We start from the raw sequence: 19,718 nt of genomic DNA, 5'->3' as shown, positions 1-19,718 counted from the left end.
GAGCAGGTACAGTTTCTGTGAAGGCTCATTAAGTCATTACTATCAGCTAGACTGCGACTCTTCAGTTGTCTCCAGAGAGCAACAATTACTGATGACTGTCATCCTATCACAGTCATAGTTGTGGAGATGAAAAGGACCGGCAGTGGCATCTGAGTCACCCATTCATCAGAATGCAAATGTTTCCAAATAACTCAGAACAACCTTTTAAAATAGTTTTATTCCTTTTTAATCAGCTTTGCCCAGAAGCAGTTTCACATTTAATCTTTAATGCTCCTTCACTGTTTTCGCAAGATGCAATTTAAAAGGATAGTTACCCATCAAGATGTAGGTGAGTCATACTTTCTCCCTGTGGAACCTTTAATGCATTTCCATTTCTTCCTCTTTTCCCCCGCATTGGTGACTTTAAATTCTCCAACTATGTCCTTACGTGTCTTAGAAAAGCTAGAGTGCTAGGTAATGCTGGGTAACAGGCCCAGAAATCAATTTCATAGACTTGCAGAGCTATGAAGGATGCAAAAGCAACATACAGAGGCCCGAAAGTGACTGTCTCTTGACTTGCTGCCCTGGGTCTTATTTCTGGCAGGACTCAGAACCTCCTGTACTTCTGTGCTTTGACTCTGATACTCTCTACCTCTCACTTTCTATATTAACCACTTTACTTCCTCCCTTGGTCACCCAGATTTTTGTAGATGGTGACCAGGATCCTTGACATTGGCCAGCCAATCTACATTACAATCTCAGTCATCTTAAAAGAGATATAGTTGTTTTTCTTTTAGCATTTTATTTGAAACAAACAAAAATTAAACAGTTTTCTAGTGAGCATCCACATACCCATCACCTAGATTCTACAATACTTGCTTTATCACGTATCTGTCTGTTCTGTCCATTTATCAGTCTCTCTCTCTCTCATTTTTTTTTTTTTTTTTTTTGACACATTTCAAAGTGAGTTGCTTTAGTACACTTCTCCCCAGATACTTCATCATGCGTATCATTAACTAGCGTTCACTCTGTGGTGGTTTCCTTTTGAAGTAAATTTATATACAATGAAATGCACAGATCTGAAGTACATCATTTGATTTCTCTCTCTCTTTTTTTTTTTTTTTTTTTTTTGGACACATTTCAAAGTGAGTTGCTTTAGTACACTTCTCCCCAGATACTTCATCATGCGTATCATTAACTAGCGTTCACTCTGTGGTGGTTTCCTTTTGAAGTAAATTTATATACAATGAAATGCACAGATCTGAAGTACATCATTTGATTAGTTTTGACAAATGCATATACCTGTGCAAGAAAACCCTGTGAAGATACAGAACATTGTCATCGTCCCAGAAAGTTGCCTCATGCCCCTTCCCAGTAAATCCTCACCTGCACCTCACAGAGACTTCTGATTTTTTTCTCCACCGTACTTTACTTTTGCCTGTTATAGAACTTCATATAAATGGACGCATATAGCATATACTCTGTGTAAGGCTTTCTTCACTGAGCATAATATTTTGAGATTCATCAGTATTGTTGGGTGTTCAGTTGTTGGTGTACTTTTAGTGCTGAGCAGTATTCCATTGTAGGCATAGACAACAGTTTGTTTATCCATTCTTCTGTTGATGAAAGTCTAGACTGTTTCCAGTTTGCAGCTATTATGAATAAAATTTCAATGAGCATTCTTGTATGAGTCTTTTTGTGGATATATGTCTTTATTCCTCTTGGGTCTCCTTAGGAGTAGAGTTGCTGGATATGTTTAGCTTTATAAGAAATGGCTAGCCATTTTTCCAAGTTGGTTGTACTGTTTGTACTCCCACCAATAATGTGTGAGCATTAGGTTGTTCCACATTCTCACCAACATGGTTTGTCAGTTCTTTTAATTTTAGCCGTCCTGGTGGGTATATAATGTATCTTCTTGTGGTTTTAATATGCATTTTCCTGATGAGTAATGACATTGAGCACTTTGTATATGCTTATGCTATTCAAATATATTTCCTCTGGGATGTGTCTGTTAAAGTCTTTTGCCCATTTTTTATTGGGTTATGTATGCCAGTCCTTTCTCAGATCTATATTTTGCAAATATGAAAACCCAAGTCTATGGCTTGACTATTCATTATATTAATGATATCTTTGAGCAGAAGTTTTTAATTTTGATGAAGTCTAATTTACTGATTTTTTCTTTCATGGTTATTGTTTTTTGTATTATCTCTAATGAACTGTTTTGTGTTCCCAAGGCACAAAGATATTCTCCTGTGTTGTCTCCTAGTTACAGCTTTAGCTTTCATATTTAGGTTTATGATCTATCTTGAATTAACTTTTATGTGTAGTATAAGGTAGGAGTCAAGGTTGTTTTTTTCCCATGTGGATATCTGGTTGTTTCTACATCATTTCTTTAAAAACTTCCCTTTCTCATTTGGATTGTATCGTGCCTTTGTTAAAAAATCAAATGACTATAAATGCGGGGCTAAGCTCTCTTCTGTTCCATTGATCTGTTTTTCACTCGTTATACCAGCACCACACTGTTTTGATTACTGTAGCTTTTTAGTATATCGATTGCTTTAAGTCTTCTAGGTCCTTTGCATTTTTTTTTTTTTTACTGGCCAGGGAGCAACTGGCCAGTATAAGGTAGGTCCTTTTCATTTCTGTGTAAAATTTACAACTAGCTGGTCAATTTCAATTAAAAAGTGTGATGGAGTTGGGATTGTGTTAACACTATAGAACAATTTGGAGAGAAATGACAATATACTGAGTCTTTCTATTTATGAACATAGTCTATCTCCTTATTTACTTAGGTCTTTTTAAATTTCTCTTGGCAATCTTCAGTGTAGAGATTTTGTAAGCCTATAAAATTTTTTTCCATAATATTTTTGTTTGTTGATGCTAAATAGTAAATGAATTTTTTTAAAGTTTCATTTTCAAATTGTTTGTGGCTAATGTATAGATTATACAGTTGATTTTTGTATATTAACCTTATATCATAAGACCTTACTAAAGTCACTACTTAGTTTTGAAAGTTATTTTTGTAAGTCTATTAGAATTTTTTTTATAAACAATCATGTTATCTACAAATATGGTGAGTCTTACTTTTTCCTTTTGGATCTGTGTGCTTTTCTTTCTCATTGCAATGGCTAGGATGTTCAGTACAGTGTCAAATGAAGTTGCAAGAATGGGGCCTCTGTGTCTTGTTCCCAGTGACATAGGGAACATGTTTTTTAATATTAAGTGCAGTGTTGCTTGTGGGCTTTTTGTAGATACCTTAATTAGATTGAAGAAGTTTGCTATAGAGGTTTTATCATGAGAGGTTTTATCATTAACTATTTGTCTAATGCTTTCTCTGCATCTATTTAAATGATCACATGATTTTCTGTCTTTATTGTGATAATATGGATTATCTTATTGATTTTTGAATGTTAGACTAACCTTGCATTCTTAGGATAAATCCTATTTGGTCATAATATGTCATCTTTTTTATATATCACTGGATTCAACTTGTTAATGCTTTGTAAAGGATTTTTTGTGTCTATGGTCATAACCGATGGTGGTCTGTAATTTCTTTTTTTTGCAATTTCTTTGTCAAATTTTGGCATTAGTGTTATGCTGGCCTCACAAAACAAGTAAGAAAACCTTCCCTCCTATTTTCTGAAAGAATTCATGTAAAACGAATATCATTTCTTTCATAAATATTTGCTAGAATTCACCAGTGAAACTATCCAGGGCTAGAGTTTTCTTTGTGGGAGGGTGTTAGATGATTAATTCAATTCCTTTAATAGATATAGGGCTGTTCAGATTTTCTGTTTCATCTGTGTCCATTTTAGTAAGTTATATTTTTCAAGGAATTTGTCTGTTTTGTCTACATTGTCAAACTTTTTGGTATTAAGTTGTTCGTAATATTCCCTATTATGCTTTTGATACTGTGGGGTTCTTGCAATCACCTTTCTTTCAACCCTGATGTTGATAATCCATGCTCTTTTTTTTTTTTTAAGTACACTAGGTAGTTTCTTATCAATTTTGTTGTTCTTTTCAGGGAATTAACTTTTGGTTCTGTATATTTCGTTCACTTCATTGATTTCTGTTTTTTATTTTTATTATCTTTCTTCGGCTTTACATTGCTCTTCTTTTTCTAGTGACTTAAGGTGTAGAAGCTTTGACATCATTTTAGACCTTTTTTCTTTTCTTTTCTTTATTTTTATTTTTATTTTTATTTTTGTCTTTTTTTGTCTTTTTTTTGTGACCGGCAATTCTCCAAATACATCATGTTTTCCTCTGCATTTTTTTCTCCAATTCATTGGTCCCAAGTTTTATCCATTTCATATAGCTGAAATTAATCATCTACCTACTTTGCTGTGCCAGTGCCTGCCACTTCCAATCTATTACACAATTATTTTCAGAGTCTCCCTAACATACAGCCTTGTACATGCCATTTTCCTGCTCAAGCTCTCAATGGTTTTTCATTTCTTTGGGGGGAAAAAACCAACTAAACTTTAAGAACAAAACTCTAGTCCTCTGTATCTGGTACCAACCCATCTCTACAGAATTCCCTTGCAACTCTTGTCAAACTAGTCTATTTATTTTTTGCCAAACATATCTGTAGCTTTATGACTTGTCAGTTCTCCAGATCTTTCTAGTACCTGATAATGTGGAACAAAAATTACCCAATACCTGGTACCAAACAGGCAGTTGAGAAATGTCTGCCGAATGAATAAAAACATACGTACAGAAAAAACATCTATTTTCGGATGTCTTGCAAAACTGTGTCTTAAGCCACATTTTTCTTCAGGTTTGCATTTATAATCAGTTTTACTCTCAATATACCAAAAATTTCCTAAACTAAAAAAAAAAAAAAAAATTCACACCTTATTTCCATCCACCCCATAGACCCTGCTTCTCCTTTTGAGTTTCTGTCTCAGTTCACGACAGTGCTGGTTATCAATCCGGTTGTCAAAACCAGAAACCTCAGAGTAATAGAGGAGAATTGGGAATGACTACGAATGGTTGTGAAGTTTCTCTTTTGGGTGATGAAAATGTTCTAAAATTGGTTGTGGTAATGGCTGCACAATTCTATGAACTAACTAAAAACCACTGGATTGTACACTTTAAACGGGTGAATTGTATGATGTGAAAATTATATCTAAATTAGGCTTTTTTTTTGAAAAAGAATAACCCTTAGTTTCAACTTTTCTACTCATCGTTTAGGAGTTATATGTACTGTCATACAACAACGATGAAAAAACAATAACGAAACCTTACATTTACTGAATATTTACTAAGTCATGGGTTGAATTGTATCCTTTCCCCACCAAAATTCACATATTGGAGTTTTAACCCCCAGTCCCTCAGAATGTGGCCTTATTTGGACATAGGGTCATTGCAGGTGTATTTAGTTAAGATGAGGTTATACTGGAGTAGGGTGGGCCTTTAATCCAATATCACTGGCTGGAATCCTTAAAAAAAAGAGGAAATTTGGACACAGGCATGCACACAGGGAAAACACCATCTGAAGACTGGAGTTCTGCTGCACAGCCAAGCAACCACCAGAAAGAAGCCAGGGGAGGCCTGAAACAGATCCTTCTCTAGTGCCTTCAGAGGGAGCATGGCCTTACCGACACCTTGATCTCAGACTTCTAGTCTCCACAACTGTGAGCAAATGAACTTCTATTGTTCAAGCCCCTTGGCTTGTGGTGCTTTGTTTTGGTAGCCCTAGCAAATGCATACCCTAAATACCAGCCAAGGTACTAAAATCCTTCTCAGACCTAATTATTTAATGCTCATAGTAGCCATGGAGTCATCTAGAGTGAGAGGTTCATATAATTACTACCCCATTTTACAGCGGTGGAAACAAAGAATTAGAAAAATTAAGTACCTAACAGTCCAAGGTTACTCAAAAAATAAATAGCTGAGCACACCAAATATCTGTGATTATAAAGCCCAAGCTCATAACCACTACATTCCTGGCTTCTCCTGACACCTTTCCAGGCTGGGACAAGTTTGTACAGGTGCACTATGTCACAGAATTTCAACTTAAGATACTCCTTACGGTGCTCACTGGAAATAGGAAATTGAACATAATTAATCTTGTTTTAGACTAGACTGTGTTCATAAAAAGGTCCCAGAGGGGACCTGATTTTTATCTAATTTATCAGATGTGTTATTTAAAATAAAGTGACTCATAAATAAATCTAACATGGCTGGCTGCACATTGTTTATTCCTTCTTTTATAATGCAAACATAGTATTACTCTTGTTAAAAGAAATTAAAATTGTAGCAACACACAGTGCACAGATAATTAAAGTTAAATTCTGAAAGCATTTCAAAGTTTATATTTATTCTTATTATGAACCCTCGGGCGGGAGCGCCGCCACGCTTCCCAAGCGGCACACTATCCAGTGCGCCACCGGGCCAACCCATACCACATTTTTCTTATCTAGTGGTCTGTTGATGGACATTTAGGTTGATTCCAACTTTTGACTACTGTAAATAAAGCTGTGATAAACACGGGAGTGCAGGTATCCCTTCAACTTGATGATTTCCATTCCTTTGGGTATATTCCCAGCAGTGGGATTGCTGGATCGTATGGCAGTTCTATCTGCAGTTGTTTGAGGAATCTCCATACTGTTTTCCATAGTGGCTGCACTAATTTATAGTTCCACCAACAGTGTAGCAGGATTCTCCTTTCCCCATATCTTTGCCAGCATTTGTTATTCTCTTTTTGATAATAGCAAGTCTAACTGGAGTGATTTGCTATCTCAATGTGGTTTTGTAAAAATCAAAATTCCGTTCCTCTGTTTCCTCAGTTTGTATTGGGCAGAGCACTATTATTTTATGGACCCTCTTGACTTAACCACTAATATCCAGGAAGCAAACTTGACCACCATCTCAAAAGGGGAAGGGGATACTTTTAAATCCTCAAACACACTAGACATTTAACTCAGTCATCCTTTTTTTTTTTTTTTTTTCCCCCTTTTTGTCTTTTTTCGTGACCGGTAACGGGATCCCAACCCTCGGTGTCACGCCCGTACCGGGACCGGCAATGGGATCGCAACCCTCGGTGTCGCGCCCACACCGCGCTCAACCAGTGAGCGGACTGGTCTCTATATGGGATCCGAACCCTCGGCGGGAGTGCCGCCGCTCTCCCAAGTGCCGCACTCTACTGAGTGCGCCACCGGGCCGGCCCTAACTCAGTCATTCTTAAGTCTAGAATATCACTAACACGATATTAGGCAGAACATCAAATTTTATTGAAGAATTTTCCAGATATAAGTACAACAACAACAAAAAATGTCTTCTGTAGTGCTACTACTGAGGAATTACACCAGTAACTCCAGATATTATTGGCAATCCAAACAAATCTTTGACTGTCCAAAGAAGTTTATAAATTATACTGACTCATTTTGGGATTGTAGATGCAGAAGAGAATTTGTACATCATGACTAATGAAAATTAATATTTCATCTATGTACCATTATTTACTTTGTAATTTGGTTTGAGCAGGTTGAGTTTGAGGTTGCAGGATGTCCATGTGGGACATGCCTTTCAGAAACTTGAGCCTAGAGATCTTGTGAGATTTCCAACAGCAGTGGACTAAGGCACATCTAGCTGTAGTAATGACAGAGGTTTTGAAGTAGGAACTGCAGCAGATTGATAGTAATGAGAGGTGCTGTCTTTGATGCCACAACCTTCCTGGAGTGAATCAAAAGATAGTTTCAAGAAGATAATAAAGAGATTTTAAAATCAGTGTGGTGTATTCCATCAGTGCCCCCCTCCCCCGGCTGGGGCCCTAAGTGCAAGGAGACTAAGTAATATTAGGTATTATTTTTATAGATCACTTTCTTCTTTCCAGAAATAGAAGGATGCCTCCCAAGAAATATTTTATACCCATTTATATTTCTGCCACTTCTAGGTTTTTGTTCTGTAGTGGTTCTTGGTTTTTTCTGTGTGTCTTACCCTGCAGCTCTGTAACGAGAACTGTTGTATTTTTACCTTCTACAGAATACCTGGCCTAGTGCTAGGCACCTTCTAGGGCTGACTATTTGCAAGAGGAAAGATAACCTAGGGGCTGCTGTGGGAGTAAAGAGAGACCTCCTGTGTCCCCAGTTATGCCTAGTTTTATTCATTCATTTTTCAAATTCGTATTTTTTTTTTTTCCTAAAAAGATGACCAGTAAGGGGATCTTAACCCTTGACTTGGTGTTGTCAGCACCACGCTCAGCCAGTGAGCGAACCGGCCATCCCTATGTGGGATCCGAACCCGGGGCCTTGGTGTTATTAGCACCGCACTCTACCGAGTGAGCCACGGGCCGGCCCGGAATTCGTATTTTTTTAAAATGACAGTGTTTTGTGCTGAAGCCCTTAAGCAATTAACCTCTAAACATTTTGAGCCTACTGCCTTCTAGGAGCTTCTTTTCTAGATGAAGAGACAGACATATCCACAGAAAACAAGGCAAACCATTATATGTACAAGGCGTTGTGGGAATGAGAGCACAGAGTTCGCACTGAGGGTGCTCTGGAAGATGCCATGGGAGGAGAAGTGTACTTGACCTACTTTTTTTGAGGCTGGGTAGCATTTAGCTTTTGTTTGATTTTAAATTCCCAGATTATTGTCCCATTTCTCCACCCACCAATTGGAAAAAATTCTGTCAGCCTAAATAATTGGCTTAAGTTATGCATCTTTTATAGTTGGTACCGTTCCTGTGGCATACAAAAAAACATAGGATTCAACATAGCCCCACAGTGGTGTGCTGCACAGGCTTACTTAAGACAACCCTGTAATACCACAAAAAGAGCAGTGGAATTGGGATCAGAAGACCCAGGTACAAATCCTGGCTTTGTCTCTTAGAACTTGATACAGTTCTTGTATGCCCAAGAATGTAAGAGTTAGTGGCCCCAGAAGGTGCAGGAGCTGACTAGGCACTGAAGGAAAGACATACTTCATAGGAGGGCTGTCTGAAGGGTACAAGGGATCATGGCACACTATGAAACATCAGCTCAGGTTAATGGAAAGCCTGTATGTGTGTATTTGCATATTAAAGAAGTTATATCTATATCTTTGCCTCTCTGTTAAATGAAGAGGCAGATATAGTGAGATATAAGACTATATATAGCATTAACAAAAAAACTCTAATAAAAATACAGTGGGCTTATAGTAAAGATGTCCTTATACTCTGTTCTTTAGGAAAATCTTTCATTGTTTTTGTTCAAATTTGATAAGAATTTCTGCTTAATGCTTTTCAGGTGAAAATACAATTCTGAAAAGAGGACAGTGTTGTAAAAGCCTTTTATATATATAAAATATTGACTTTTTAAAACTTGAGTTTTTTATCCTTCATTTCTGCTCTTGCAAAAGGTAATGACATTTTCCCCCCAGAGGAAAGACATTTTTGAAATGGAGTTAAATTATTATTTGGAAATAAGGTTTGCTTCTGTGTCCTACACTATTTTCTGACTATTTATGAAGAGACCTTATCATCCTTGCAGCTGCTTTCTTTCTGTGTCCTCAGTTGGGCCTTTGATGATCTGTGCAAGAGAAAGGTTAGCTAGTAAATTTTCTCTCTCCTCTGGACAAATTTCTATTCATGCTATTGCCTGCCCTCTAGTTGTTCCCAGTGATGCAAACTACTGTTATGCCACCAGGCTTTATGACATTGCCTTTAAGAAATACTGTAGGCTTTAAAAAATATCAGTGAATAGGAGGGTTTATGATACAATTTTGGAATGCGTGATTCTAGGATATTCTCATTTATTTTTTAAATAGACTCATTTAGAGCCTTTTGTCTTGTTTTTTTTTTTTTTTTCAATTATCTTATGGTTTGCTTTCTTCATGATATATGAGCATTTATTTTAGTTTAAAAAATGGTTTCCATCAAACTCAATAGTTGATTCTGGAGGAAGATGAGTTATATTTGTACTGTGGTGTTATGTACTTCCTGTTTTTTTTTTTTTTTTTTTTTTTTTTTTTTTTCAATTATCTTATGGTTTGCTTTCTTCATGATATATGAGCATTTATTTTAGTTTAAAAAATGGTTTCCATCAAACTCAATAGTTGATTCTGGAGGAAGATGAGTTATATTTGTACTGTGGTGTTATGTACTTCCTGTTGCTGCATTCCCTTTCTGTTTCTATTGTTTAAGGGAAGCTGAATGATTTAGTATCCTGTCTTAGGAAAGGTTTGATAAGATCATTTTTTCTGTTTTACAATTCATCTTTTGGTAACTTTTTAAAAATCAGTTTCCAGGATTTCAAAATTCTATTTATTTAATTTGTTTTTTGTTTTAACATTTACTTGTACATTTTTGTGGGGTACACTGTGTTGTTTGAATACATGCACATACTGCACAATGATTCACCTGGGAGATAGCATAGTTTTGTACCTGTTAGTCTACCTCTTTTCCTCCCCATCCCACTCCTCCCCTCCTGACCTCTGGTAACCGTTATTCTACTGTCTACTTCTATTGAGAACCACTTCTTTTTGTTTTTTTTTTAGATTCCACATATGAGTGTGATCGAGTGGTATTTGTCTTTCTGTCCCTGACTTACTTGACTTAAAATGATGGTTTCCAGTTCCATTTATGTTGCTACAAATGATGGGATATCATTTCTTTTTATAGCTGAGGTGTTCCATTGTGTATATATATATACACCACAGTTTTTTAAATCTATTCATCCATTGATGGGCATTTAGGTTGATTCCATCTCTTGGCTATCGTGAATAGCTTTGCCATGAACATGGGAGTGCAAGTGTCTTTTTGATATATTAATTTCATTTACTTTCAGTATATACCTAACAGTGGGAGAGCTAGATCGTAAGGTAGGTCTATTTTTAGTTCTCTGAGGCACCTTCATAATGTTTTCCACAATGGCCGTACCAGTTTACAGTCCTACCTACAATGTAAAAGGGTTCTGTTTTCTCCATATCCTCACCAGCATTTTTATTTTCTGTCTTGTTGATAATAGCCATTCTAACTGGGACAAGATAATATTTCGTGGTTTTAATTTACACTTTCCTAATGGTTAATGATGCTGGACATTTTTTCATGTGCTTATTGGCCATACATATGTCTTCTTTTGAGAAATGTCTCTTCAGGTCTTTCGCCCATTTTTTAATTGGGTTATTTGTGGTTTTTTTGCTGTTGAGTTGTTTGAGTTCCTTATATATTCTGGATATTAGCCCCTTGTCTGATGTGTAGTTTTCAAACACTATCCCATTCTATAGGTTGTCTTTTTACTTTGTTGATAGGGTTCCTTGCTGTGCAGAAGCTTTTTAGTTTGATGTCGTCCCATTTGTGTATTTTTGCTTTAGTTGCCTGTGCCTTTGTGGCCTTATTCAAAAAAGTGCCACCCACTCCCATTTCATGCAGCATTTCCCCTATGTTTAATTCTAGTAGTTTCATAGTTCTGAGTCTTAAATTTAGGTCTTTCATACATTTTGAGTTGACTTTTGTATATGGTGAGAGAAAGGGGTCTAGTTTCAATCTTTTGCATGTGGATATTTAGTTTTCCCTGCACTATTTATTGAAGAGGCTGTCCTTTCTCCACTTTATATTCTTGGCACCTTTTCCAAAAATCTGTTGGCTGTAAGTGCATAGGTTTGTTTCTGGGCTCTCTGATCTGTTCCATTGGTCTATTTGTGTATTTTTATGCCTGTACCATGCTGTTTGGGTGACTATTACTTTATAGTATATTTTGAAGTCAGGAAGTGTGATGCCTCCAACTTTGTTCTTTTTGTTCAAGATTACTTTAGCTATACAGGGTATTCTGTGGTTCCGTACAAATGTTAAGATCATTTTTTTCTATTTCTGTGAAGAATACCATTGGTATTTTGATAGGGATTGCATTGAACGTGTAGATTGCTTTGGGTAATATAGACATTTTGATGACGTTAGTTCTTCCAGCTGATGAACATGGGATATCTTTCCATGTATTTGTGTCCTTTTCAGTTTTTTTTTTACCATTGTTTTATAGTTTTCATTGTAGAAGTCTTTCACCTCCTCAGTTAAGTTTACTCTTAGGTATTTTGTTTTTGGGGTAGCTACTGTGAATGGGATTACTTTCTTGATTTCTTCTACAGCTATTTCGTTATTGGCTGTTGATTTTTCTGTATTGATTTTGTATACTGCCACTATACTGAATTCATTTATTAGTTCTAGTAATTTTGGGGGCATGTCTTTAGGGTTTTCTATGTATATGATGATGTCATCCACAAATAGGAATTGTTTGACTTCCTGCTTTCCAGTTTGGATGCCCTTTTGGCTTTCTTTTTGCTTTATTGCTCTGGCTAGAACTATGTTGACTGTTACAGTACTATGTTGAATAAGAGTGGGGAAAGTGGGCAACCTTGTCTTGTTCCAGATCTTAGAGGAAAAGCCTCTAAATTTGTCCATTCAGTGTGATATTAGCTGCAGGTTTGTCATATATGGCCTTTATTATGTTGAGGAACACTCCTTCTATGCCTGGTTTGTTGAGTGTTTTTATCATGGAAGAGTATTGGATTTTATCAAGTGTTTTTTCTGCATCTATTGAAATGATCATATATTTTTTCGTTCATTCTGCTGAGTGTATCATGTATCGTGTTTACAGATTTGCATATGTCAAACCATCCTTGTATCCCTGGGATGAATCCTACTTGATCATGGTGAATGATCTTTTTCATATGTTGTTGGATTCTGTTTGCTTGTATTTCGTTGAGGATCTTTGCATCTGTGTTCATTAGGGTTATTAGTCTGTAGTTTTCTTTTTTTGTTGTTTCCTTTTCCAGTTTTGGTATGTGGTTAATGTTGGCCTTGTAGAATGAGTTTGGAAGTATTCCCTCCTCTTTAATTTTTTGGAAGAGTTTGAAAACAGTTGGCATTAGTTCTTCTTTAAATGTTTGATAGAATTCAGCAGTAAAGCCATCTGGTCCTGGGCTTTCCTTTATTGGGAGTCTTCTTATCACTGCTTCAGTCTCACTACTTGTTATTGGTCTGTTTAGGTTTTTAAATTCTTCATGATTCAAACTGGTAGGTTGTATGTGTCCAGGAATTTATCCATTTCTTCTAAATTTTACAGTTTGTTCACATATAGTTTTTCTTAGTAGTCTCTTATTTATGATCCTTTGTATTTCTGTGGTATCAGTTGTTATGTCTCCTTTTTCATTTCTGATTTTATTTATTTCAGTCTTTTTTTTCTTCAGTTTAATCAAAGATTTATCTATTTTGTTTATCTTTTTGAAAAACCAAACCTTTGTTTCATTGATATTTTTAATTATTTTTTTAATCTCTAATTCATTTATTTCTGCTCTGATCTTTATTATTTCTCTCTTTCTACTGCTTTGGGATTTGGTTTGTTCTTTCTAGTTTCTTGAGGTAATGTTAGGTTGTTTATTTGATAAATGTTGAGCATTTATTGCCGTAAACTTCCCTCTTAGAACTGCTTTTGCTGTATCCCATAGGCTCTGGTATATTGTATTTTCACTTTGTCTCCAGGACTTTTTTAGTTTCCTTTTTGATTTCTTCTTTGATCCATTCATTGTTTGAGAGCATGTTGTTTAGTGCTTGCTTCAACAGCACATATACTAAAATTGGAAGGAGCATGTGTAATTCCATGTATTTGCATAGTTTCTGGTATTCCTTTTGTTGTTCGTTTCTAGTTTTATCCCATAGTGGTCAGACAAGATATCTGATATGTTTTCAGTTTTTTTTTAATTTGTTGAGAGTTGTTTTGTGACCTAACATATGGTCTGTTCTAGAGAATGTTTCATGTGCTGCTGAGAAGAATGTGTATTCTACAGCTGCTAGATGAAATTTTCTACATATGTCTGTTAGGTCCAATCAGCCTAGAGTGGAGATTAATTCTGATGTTTCCTGGTTAATTTTCCATCGGGATGATCTGTCTGCTGCTGAAAGTGAGGTGTTAAAGTTCTCAACTATTACTAGGTTGGAGTCTATTTCTCCCATCAGGTCTAATAGTAATTGCTTTATATAACTGGCTGCTCTGGAGTTGGATGTGTATATATTTGGAATTGTTATTCCTTTTGTTGAATTGACCCCTTTATCATTGTATAATCCTTATCTTTTTTTTTTCCCCTTGGCTTAAAGCCTATTTTATCTGACATACATACAATTACTCCTGTTCTTTTTTGGTTTCTATTTGCGTGAAATAAGTTTTTCCATCCATTCACTTTGAGTTGGTGTGTGTCTTTATAGGTGAAGTGAGTTTCTTGTAGGCAGCATATTGTTGGTTCTTGTTTTATAATCCATTAAGCCACTCTTTTCCTTTTTCCTGATTTTACTGTCTTTCTTTGTGATTGAATGGTTTTCTCTAGCAGTGTATTTTGTTTTCTCACTGTTTATTTTTAGTCTTATAAGTTTTTGTGTTGTGGTTACCATGAGGCTTAGAAAAAAACATGTTAATAGTGATAACAGATTATTTTAGACTAATAACAACTCAACTTTATCTAAGAAAAAAAAATCCAAAGCCAACTCTATGCTTTGGCGTCATTCCCTTCCACTTTTTGACATGTTGTTCCCAGTTACATCTTTTAATATTGCCTTTTATATGTTGTTGTTGTACATGTTATTATCTTGTTAGTTTTGTCCTTTAGTCTTCATACTAAGGATGTAAGCAGTTTATTAACCACCCTTATGACATTGGAGTATTCTGAGGTTGTCTGTGAACTTACTTTACTAATGAGTTATGTACCTTCAAATGTTTTCTTGCTGCTCCTTAGCATCTTCTCTCAGGCTGAAGAACTCCTTTTAGCATTTCTTGTAATGAAGGTCTGGTGCTGATGAATTCCCTTAGCTTTTGTTTGTCTGGGAAAGACTTTATTTCTCCTTCATATTTGAAGGTTAGTTTTGCTGCCTACAGAATTCTTGCCTGACAGTTTTTTTCCTTCAGCACTCTGAATATATCATCCCATTCTCCTCTGGCCCATAGGGTGTCTACTGAGAAATCTGCTGAGAGACGTATTGGGGCTCTGTTGAGTGTTGTGTTTTTCTTTTCTCTTGCTACTTTCAGTATTCTTTCTTTGTGTTTGGTTATTGATAATTTGGTTATGATATGCCTTGAGGTGTTCCTCCTTGGCTTGAGTTGGATTAGTGACCTTTGAGCTTCTTTTAATTGATTCAACTCCTTTGTCAAGTTTCTTGTTCTGCTCCTGGATTGTTTTCCAGATATCATTTTTCTATCTGTATTTTCTTGTGACTTACTGAACATCCCTAAGAGGGTTATTCTGAATTCTCTTTCAGATGTTTCACACATCTGTTCCTCTGGGTCCATTGCTGGTGCTTTGCGTGTTTCCTTTGTTGTTGTCATGTGTTTCTGTTCTTTCTTGATCTTTGTGTCTTTATGTTGATGCCTGGGGCATTTGAGGAGACTGCTACCTCTTCTACGTTTTATAGGTGTTCTTTGGCGATGTTGGACCTTTACTGGTTAATACCTGAGCTTTCTCTTTGATCTGTGGTGGGCTTTTTTTTTCTTTTTTCTTTTTCTAGTTCCATGGTGGATTATTAGCTAACACCACCAGTTAAACTCTCCACTGGAATTAATTTGTTGTCTTTTGATTAATTTCCAAATTGAGGGACCTTCCTGTGGGGACCAGTACTTTAGCCCTGTGGTTGACCTAAATTGCTGCTTTGCTGCTCATTCTCTGGGGAAGGCTCTATGTGCTCCTCAGATTTTAATTGTTGGCCTTTGAATCACTTTTGGGTCTTATGAGGTCAGGTGCACTGAGCTGTTTGAAAATTCTGGCCCGGGACTGAGTCTTTCCAGCAAACCCTGCCCCCTGCAGTTCTCTCACACTGTCCAGTCTCCACTGGGCCTGTGCTGAGCAGAAGGCAGATGAGCTGTCCGTGCTGCACCCTGATATTCCTCCGGTGGGCCAGTCTCCCTGCCACACTCCAAACACTTCCTGTGGTACAGGCTGTGTGTGGGTCCCTCACTATGACTCACTAGCTTCTGGGTGGCTCCTTTCTTTGGTTGGCTGTGGCCCCTCACTCTTATGTGGATCCACAGGAACGCTGTCCGTGGTCTCGCAGGTCTGAGGGCTGGTAGGGTGCACTCTGAGGCCCTTCTCCCTTGCGGACTCCAAGCAGCTTTATGCAAAGGGCTCAGCTGTGGCTTTTGCTCCTGCTTATGTGTTGCAGCTTCTTCCCACCCCTCTCTGGGCCCGCCCTGACGTGGCCAGGGCTCAAAGGGGTCCGATTGGTCCCTTCTCCCTCTCACCACGGCTTCTTTCACCTTAATGAATATTGTGGATCTCTCCCTCTTCCTCCAGCTCCAGGGTCCCAGGTTGGCAGTCTTTGCTTTTTAATAGTTGTAAGTTGATTGATCGTGGGGGAGAGTGACGCTGGGGACTGTCTGTTCTACCATCTTGATGGCATCACCCCCATCTTATTACCTTTGAACTAGTTGTTTACCTTTAGTCTTGTTGCTTCTGGTAATCCTATATAAAACCTCATGGAATATAGAAGTAAACAGTGCAAAAAGTTTGAATGTCTAGGATGAAAGATTTGAGAATTAGTCCTCTAGTTCAGTGATTCTTAAACTTCTTAATAATTATTAACATCAAATAAGTCAGTTTTTTTTTTTTTCCTTTTTGTCTTTTTTACTGGCCGGTAACGGGATCGCAACCCTCGGTGTCGCACCCGTACCGGGGACCGGCAACGGGATCGCAACCCTCAGTGTTCCACCCACGCCGCGCTCAACCAGTGAGTGGGAACCGGTCACCACATGGGATCCGAACCCTTGGCGGGAGCGCCGCCGCACTCTCAAGCGGCGCACTATCCAGTGCGCCACCGGGCCGGCCCCAAATAAGTCAGTTTTGATTGACAATTAAGAATGAAGGAATGAACTCAAGGGAGTAGTTACAAAATTATGTACATTTTATGATTTCTTACTTTTCAAGCAAAGCTGCAAACTTCTTTGGAAAGAATGGAGTTAAATGGCCAAAAAAAAAAAGGTTTTCCTCACCCTCCCCAAAGAAATGAGAAAGTTGTGGAAGGGTGCACTAGAAGAATGATTGAGTTCTAAAAAGATAGAGATGTTGAAAAGGAGAGAAGTCTGATGCCCCATACTAAGTTGTCTAAGCAGTGTGGTAATGGAATATAGAGCAAAGGTTCTGAAGTCAGATGGACCTAACTTCAAATAGACTTGGATTATATTAGCTCTGTACCTTGGACAAGCTGTTTATTCCCTTTGAACTTCAGTTTCTTCATCTGTAAAATGGGAATATAGGACATACATTGTAGAGCTGTTAGGAAGATTCAATAATTGATAGGCATATAGCGTAGAGCTTGACCCACAGTGGCCTCTGTAAATGTGAGTTCCTTCCCTTCACATCTGCTTTAGGAAGTGATTCACAGCTGCTTTAGCAAGTGATTCTTACTTCTCTGGATCTTTGGCCGGCATTAAGTTCATTAATTCAAATAGCTTGACTTTGAGGTGGCACTCACTACTTTGATAGCTTGTGTTAGTGAAACAAAAATGATTTCTAATTTTTTAAATTATTGCTAAGATTAATAGGCTTGGCAGAAGGACTTTCGTGCATATAGAAAACATTGTATCTGAATTTTTCCTATGATCATTACACATACCCTCCCCTCTTCTTTTTTTCTTTTATTTAAAATGACTCTGAAATATGGAGTGGGAAGTAAATGATGCCGCTGGTTTTCACTTATGTGAAAAATTGTTCCCAGGAATTGAAAAATAGGGTTTTCACAGTTGAAATCACTGCTTTTAAGGAGATTATGGTTGTAGCAGACTGCAAGAGAATAATGATGATAATGGTGATAATAACGTTACTGTGTGCTGGTTCATTCTGGTTCATTCACGTCAGGTGTAGGTACTATTATTATCTTCATTTTGCAGATAAAGAAACTGAAGCACAGAGCGGTTAATAGCATTCCTGTTTCCCTAGTTAGGAAGTAGCAGAGCCGGGATTTGAACTCAATCTGGCTCCACAGCCTGCACTCTTAACCACTGTCTCATCCTGAGAGGACTAAGACAAGTCAGTTCTCTGAGTGAGAATAAATGTCCTAAAACTGTGGCATGGCAGGTCTGTCATTTTTAGATTTGCTCTCCAGGTATTCTGAGAGAAGCCTCACAAAATGTATTGGAATTACCATCGAGACCAGACCAGATTACTGTATGAAGCGACATTTAAGTGACATGTTGACTTATGGCTGCACAAGGCTGGAGATTGGGGTGCAGAGTGTCTACGAAGATGTGGCCAGAGATACCAACAGGTAAGATGTTGGCAAACGATCTTATGCAAGCTTTCCTCTGTCCCCGCTGATCTTTTCTGCATTCACTCCCATCCTTTCTTCCTTCCTACTAATTGTACAGAAAAAGTATGGTTATTCCTCCTTTTCAAAGTCCTTTCATCTGTCTGTGCTCTTAATTTCATCCCTTCTTTCCTTCATTTTCGGTCTTTCTGTACTGACTCTTTTCCAGTAGCCTATAAACATGCTAATATCTCTCCCTGTTCCTGTCATAAACAGCCTTTCCCATGTAGAAAACAGGAGGCAGGATTCAAGGTCAGTAGTTTAAAGCAGTGGAGAAGGCCAAGGAAAATGGAGCAAAGAAAGGGGTTTGAGTAAGAAGGAAGTCAGAGTGTGATTTGAGAGATTAGTTTTTGTGAAGTGGGTATGAGTTGGCAGGGAAGTCAGGAAAAGTTGGTGAGGCCCTGGGGAATTTGGCAGTGTAAGGAAGAAGAGAAGTAAAGGTCAGTAGAGCTGTATGAAGTTTTCTTCCCTCTAAAAGTACAAGGGAACTTCAAGAAGTTTGTGCAAAAATGGAATTAAGAGGTAATGAGAATATTTCCGAGAACTTTTTGAAGACCCCTTGTGTACCATTGAGTTGAACCGAGAAGATACCTATGAAAGCATGAAAGGTTAAATGTGTAAAGAACTTCATAATTAATTGGTAAATTAATGTGGGGATGAGTGGGCACAGGCATCTGTAGTTCATTAGGCAGCAGACATCAATGACCTAGAATGATAAAGGCAGGCTTCAGGAGGCAGGTATGTGTTGAGCTGGACCTTAAAGGTTACTTTCTTTAGTTGGATTTGGTAGATGTGATTGGGGGTTATGCTAGGAGAAGGCAGTGAAGGAGAGATAGGGAAAGAGACACTGGTCAATGTGTTAGAAACAACCAAGAAGAGTACCAGGCTAAGGAGGGTGGAGTTTTCCCTTTAGGTAATAGAGAGCTATTGAATGTTTGTGATTACAGGGAAGAATCTAGAAAGAGTAATGTGCGCAGACGGCAGTAATACTTGAACTAGGTTGGAATGTGGCAGTCATCAAGGGCTGTACTTGTGGAGATGGAAAAAGTGTTTCTTAAAGGTCAGGGGAGTTTCCTGAAGAAAATGACATCTCAGCTGAGACTTGAAGGAAGAGAGTTAGTTAGTCAGGGGCAGAAGAGGAAGGTTATTTCAGGCAGAAAGAAAATATGAGCAAACTCCTGAGGATGGGAGTGCATGCCACATTTAGGGAACTCAAAGAGGGTTAGTTTGGTTAGAGAGTGAGTCAGGAGCGTAAGAGGTGAGGCTGAAAGCAAGCAGAGGGGACTTCACAGTCAGCCCGGAAGCCTGAGTTTTAATCTAGAACAGTAGCGAGCCATAGACAGGCTGAAGTGAACTTGTGATAGGAGCATGTCTGCATTTTAGAAAGATCACTTGAGCTGCAGTGCAGGGGGTAGGTTAGAGCAGAGCAAGCTGGGAAGGAGACCGGTTAAGAGGCGACTGCAGGGCCGGCCCGGTGGCGCACTGC

The 19,718-nt window shown here is 37.8% G+C and overlaps 1 protein-coding gene across 1 annotated transcript in view; it reads left to right on the top strand.

Annotated features, from left to right (window-relative positions):
• The window catches only part of LOC103610177 (elongator complex protein 3), a 46,587-nt gene that overhangs the window by 19,774 nt on the left and 7,095 nt on the right, over positions 1 to 19,718 (top strand). Inside the window, exon 8 of the mRNA XM_008594396.1 lies at positions 18,032 to 18,193. Coding sequence (XP_008592618.1) covers positions 18,032 to 18,193 — 162 coding nt within the window. The remainder of the gene's footprint in view (positions 1 to 18,031; positions 18,194 to 19,718) is intronic.

This window comes from Galeopterus variegatus, unplaced genomic scaffold (genome assembly GCF_000696425.1).
Source record: "Galeopterus variegatus unplaced genomic scaffold, G_variegatus-3.0.2 Scaffold10707, whole genome shotgun sequence".
Lineage (NCBI taxonomy): Eukaryota > Metazoa > Chordata > Mammalia > Dermoptera > Cynocephalidae > Galeopterus > Galeopterus variegatus.
Note: the sequence above shows the minus strand (reverse complement) of the source record. Positions and strands in the feature narration are given on the sequence as shown.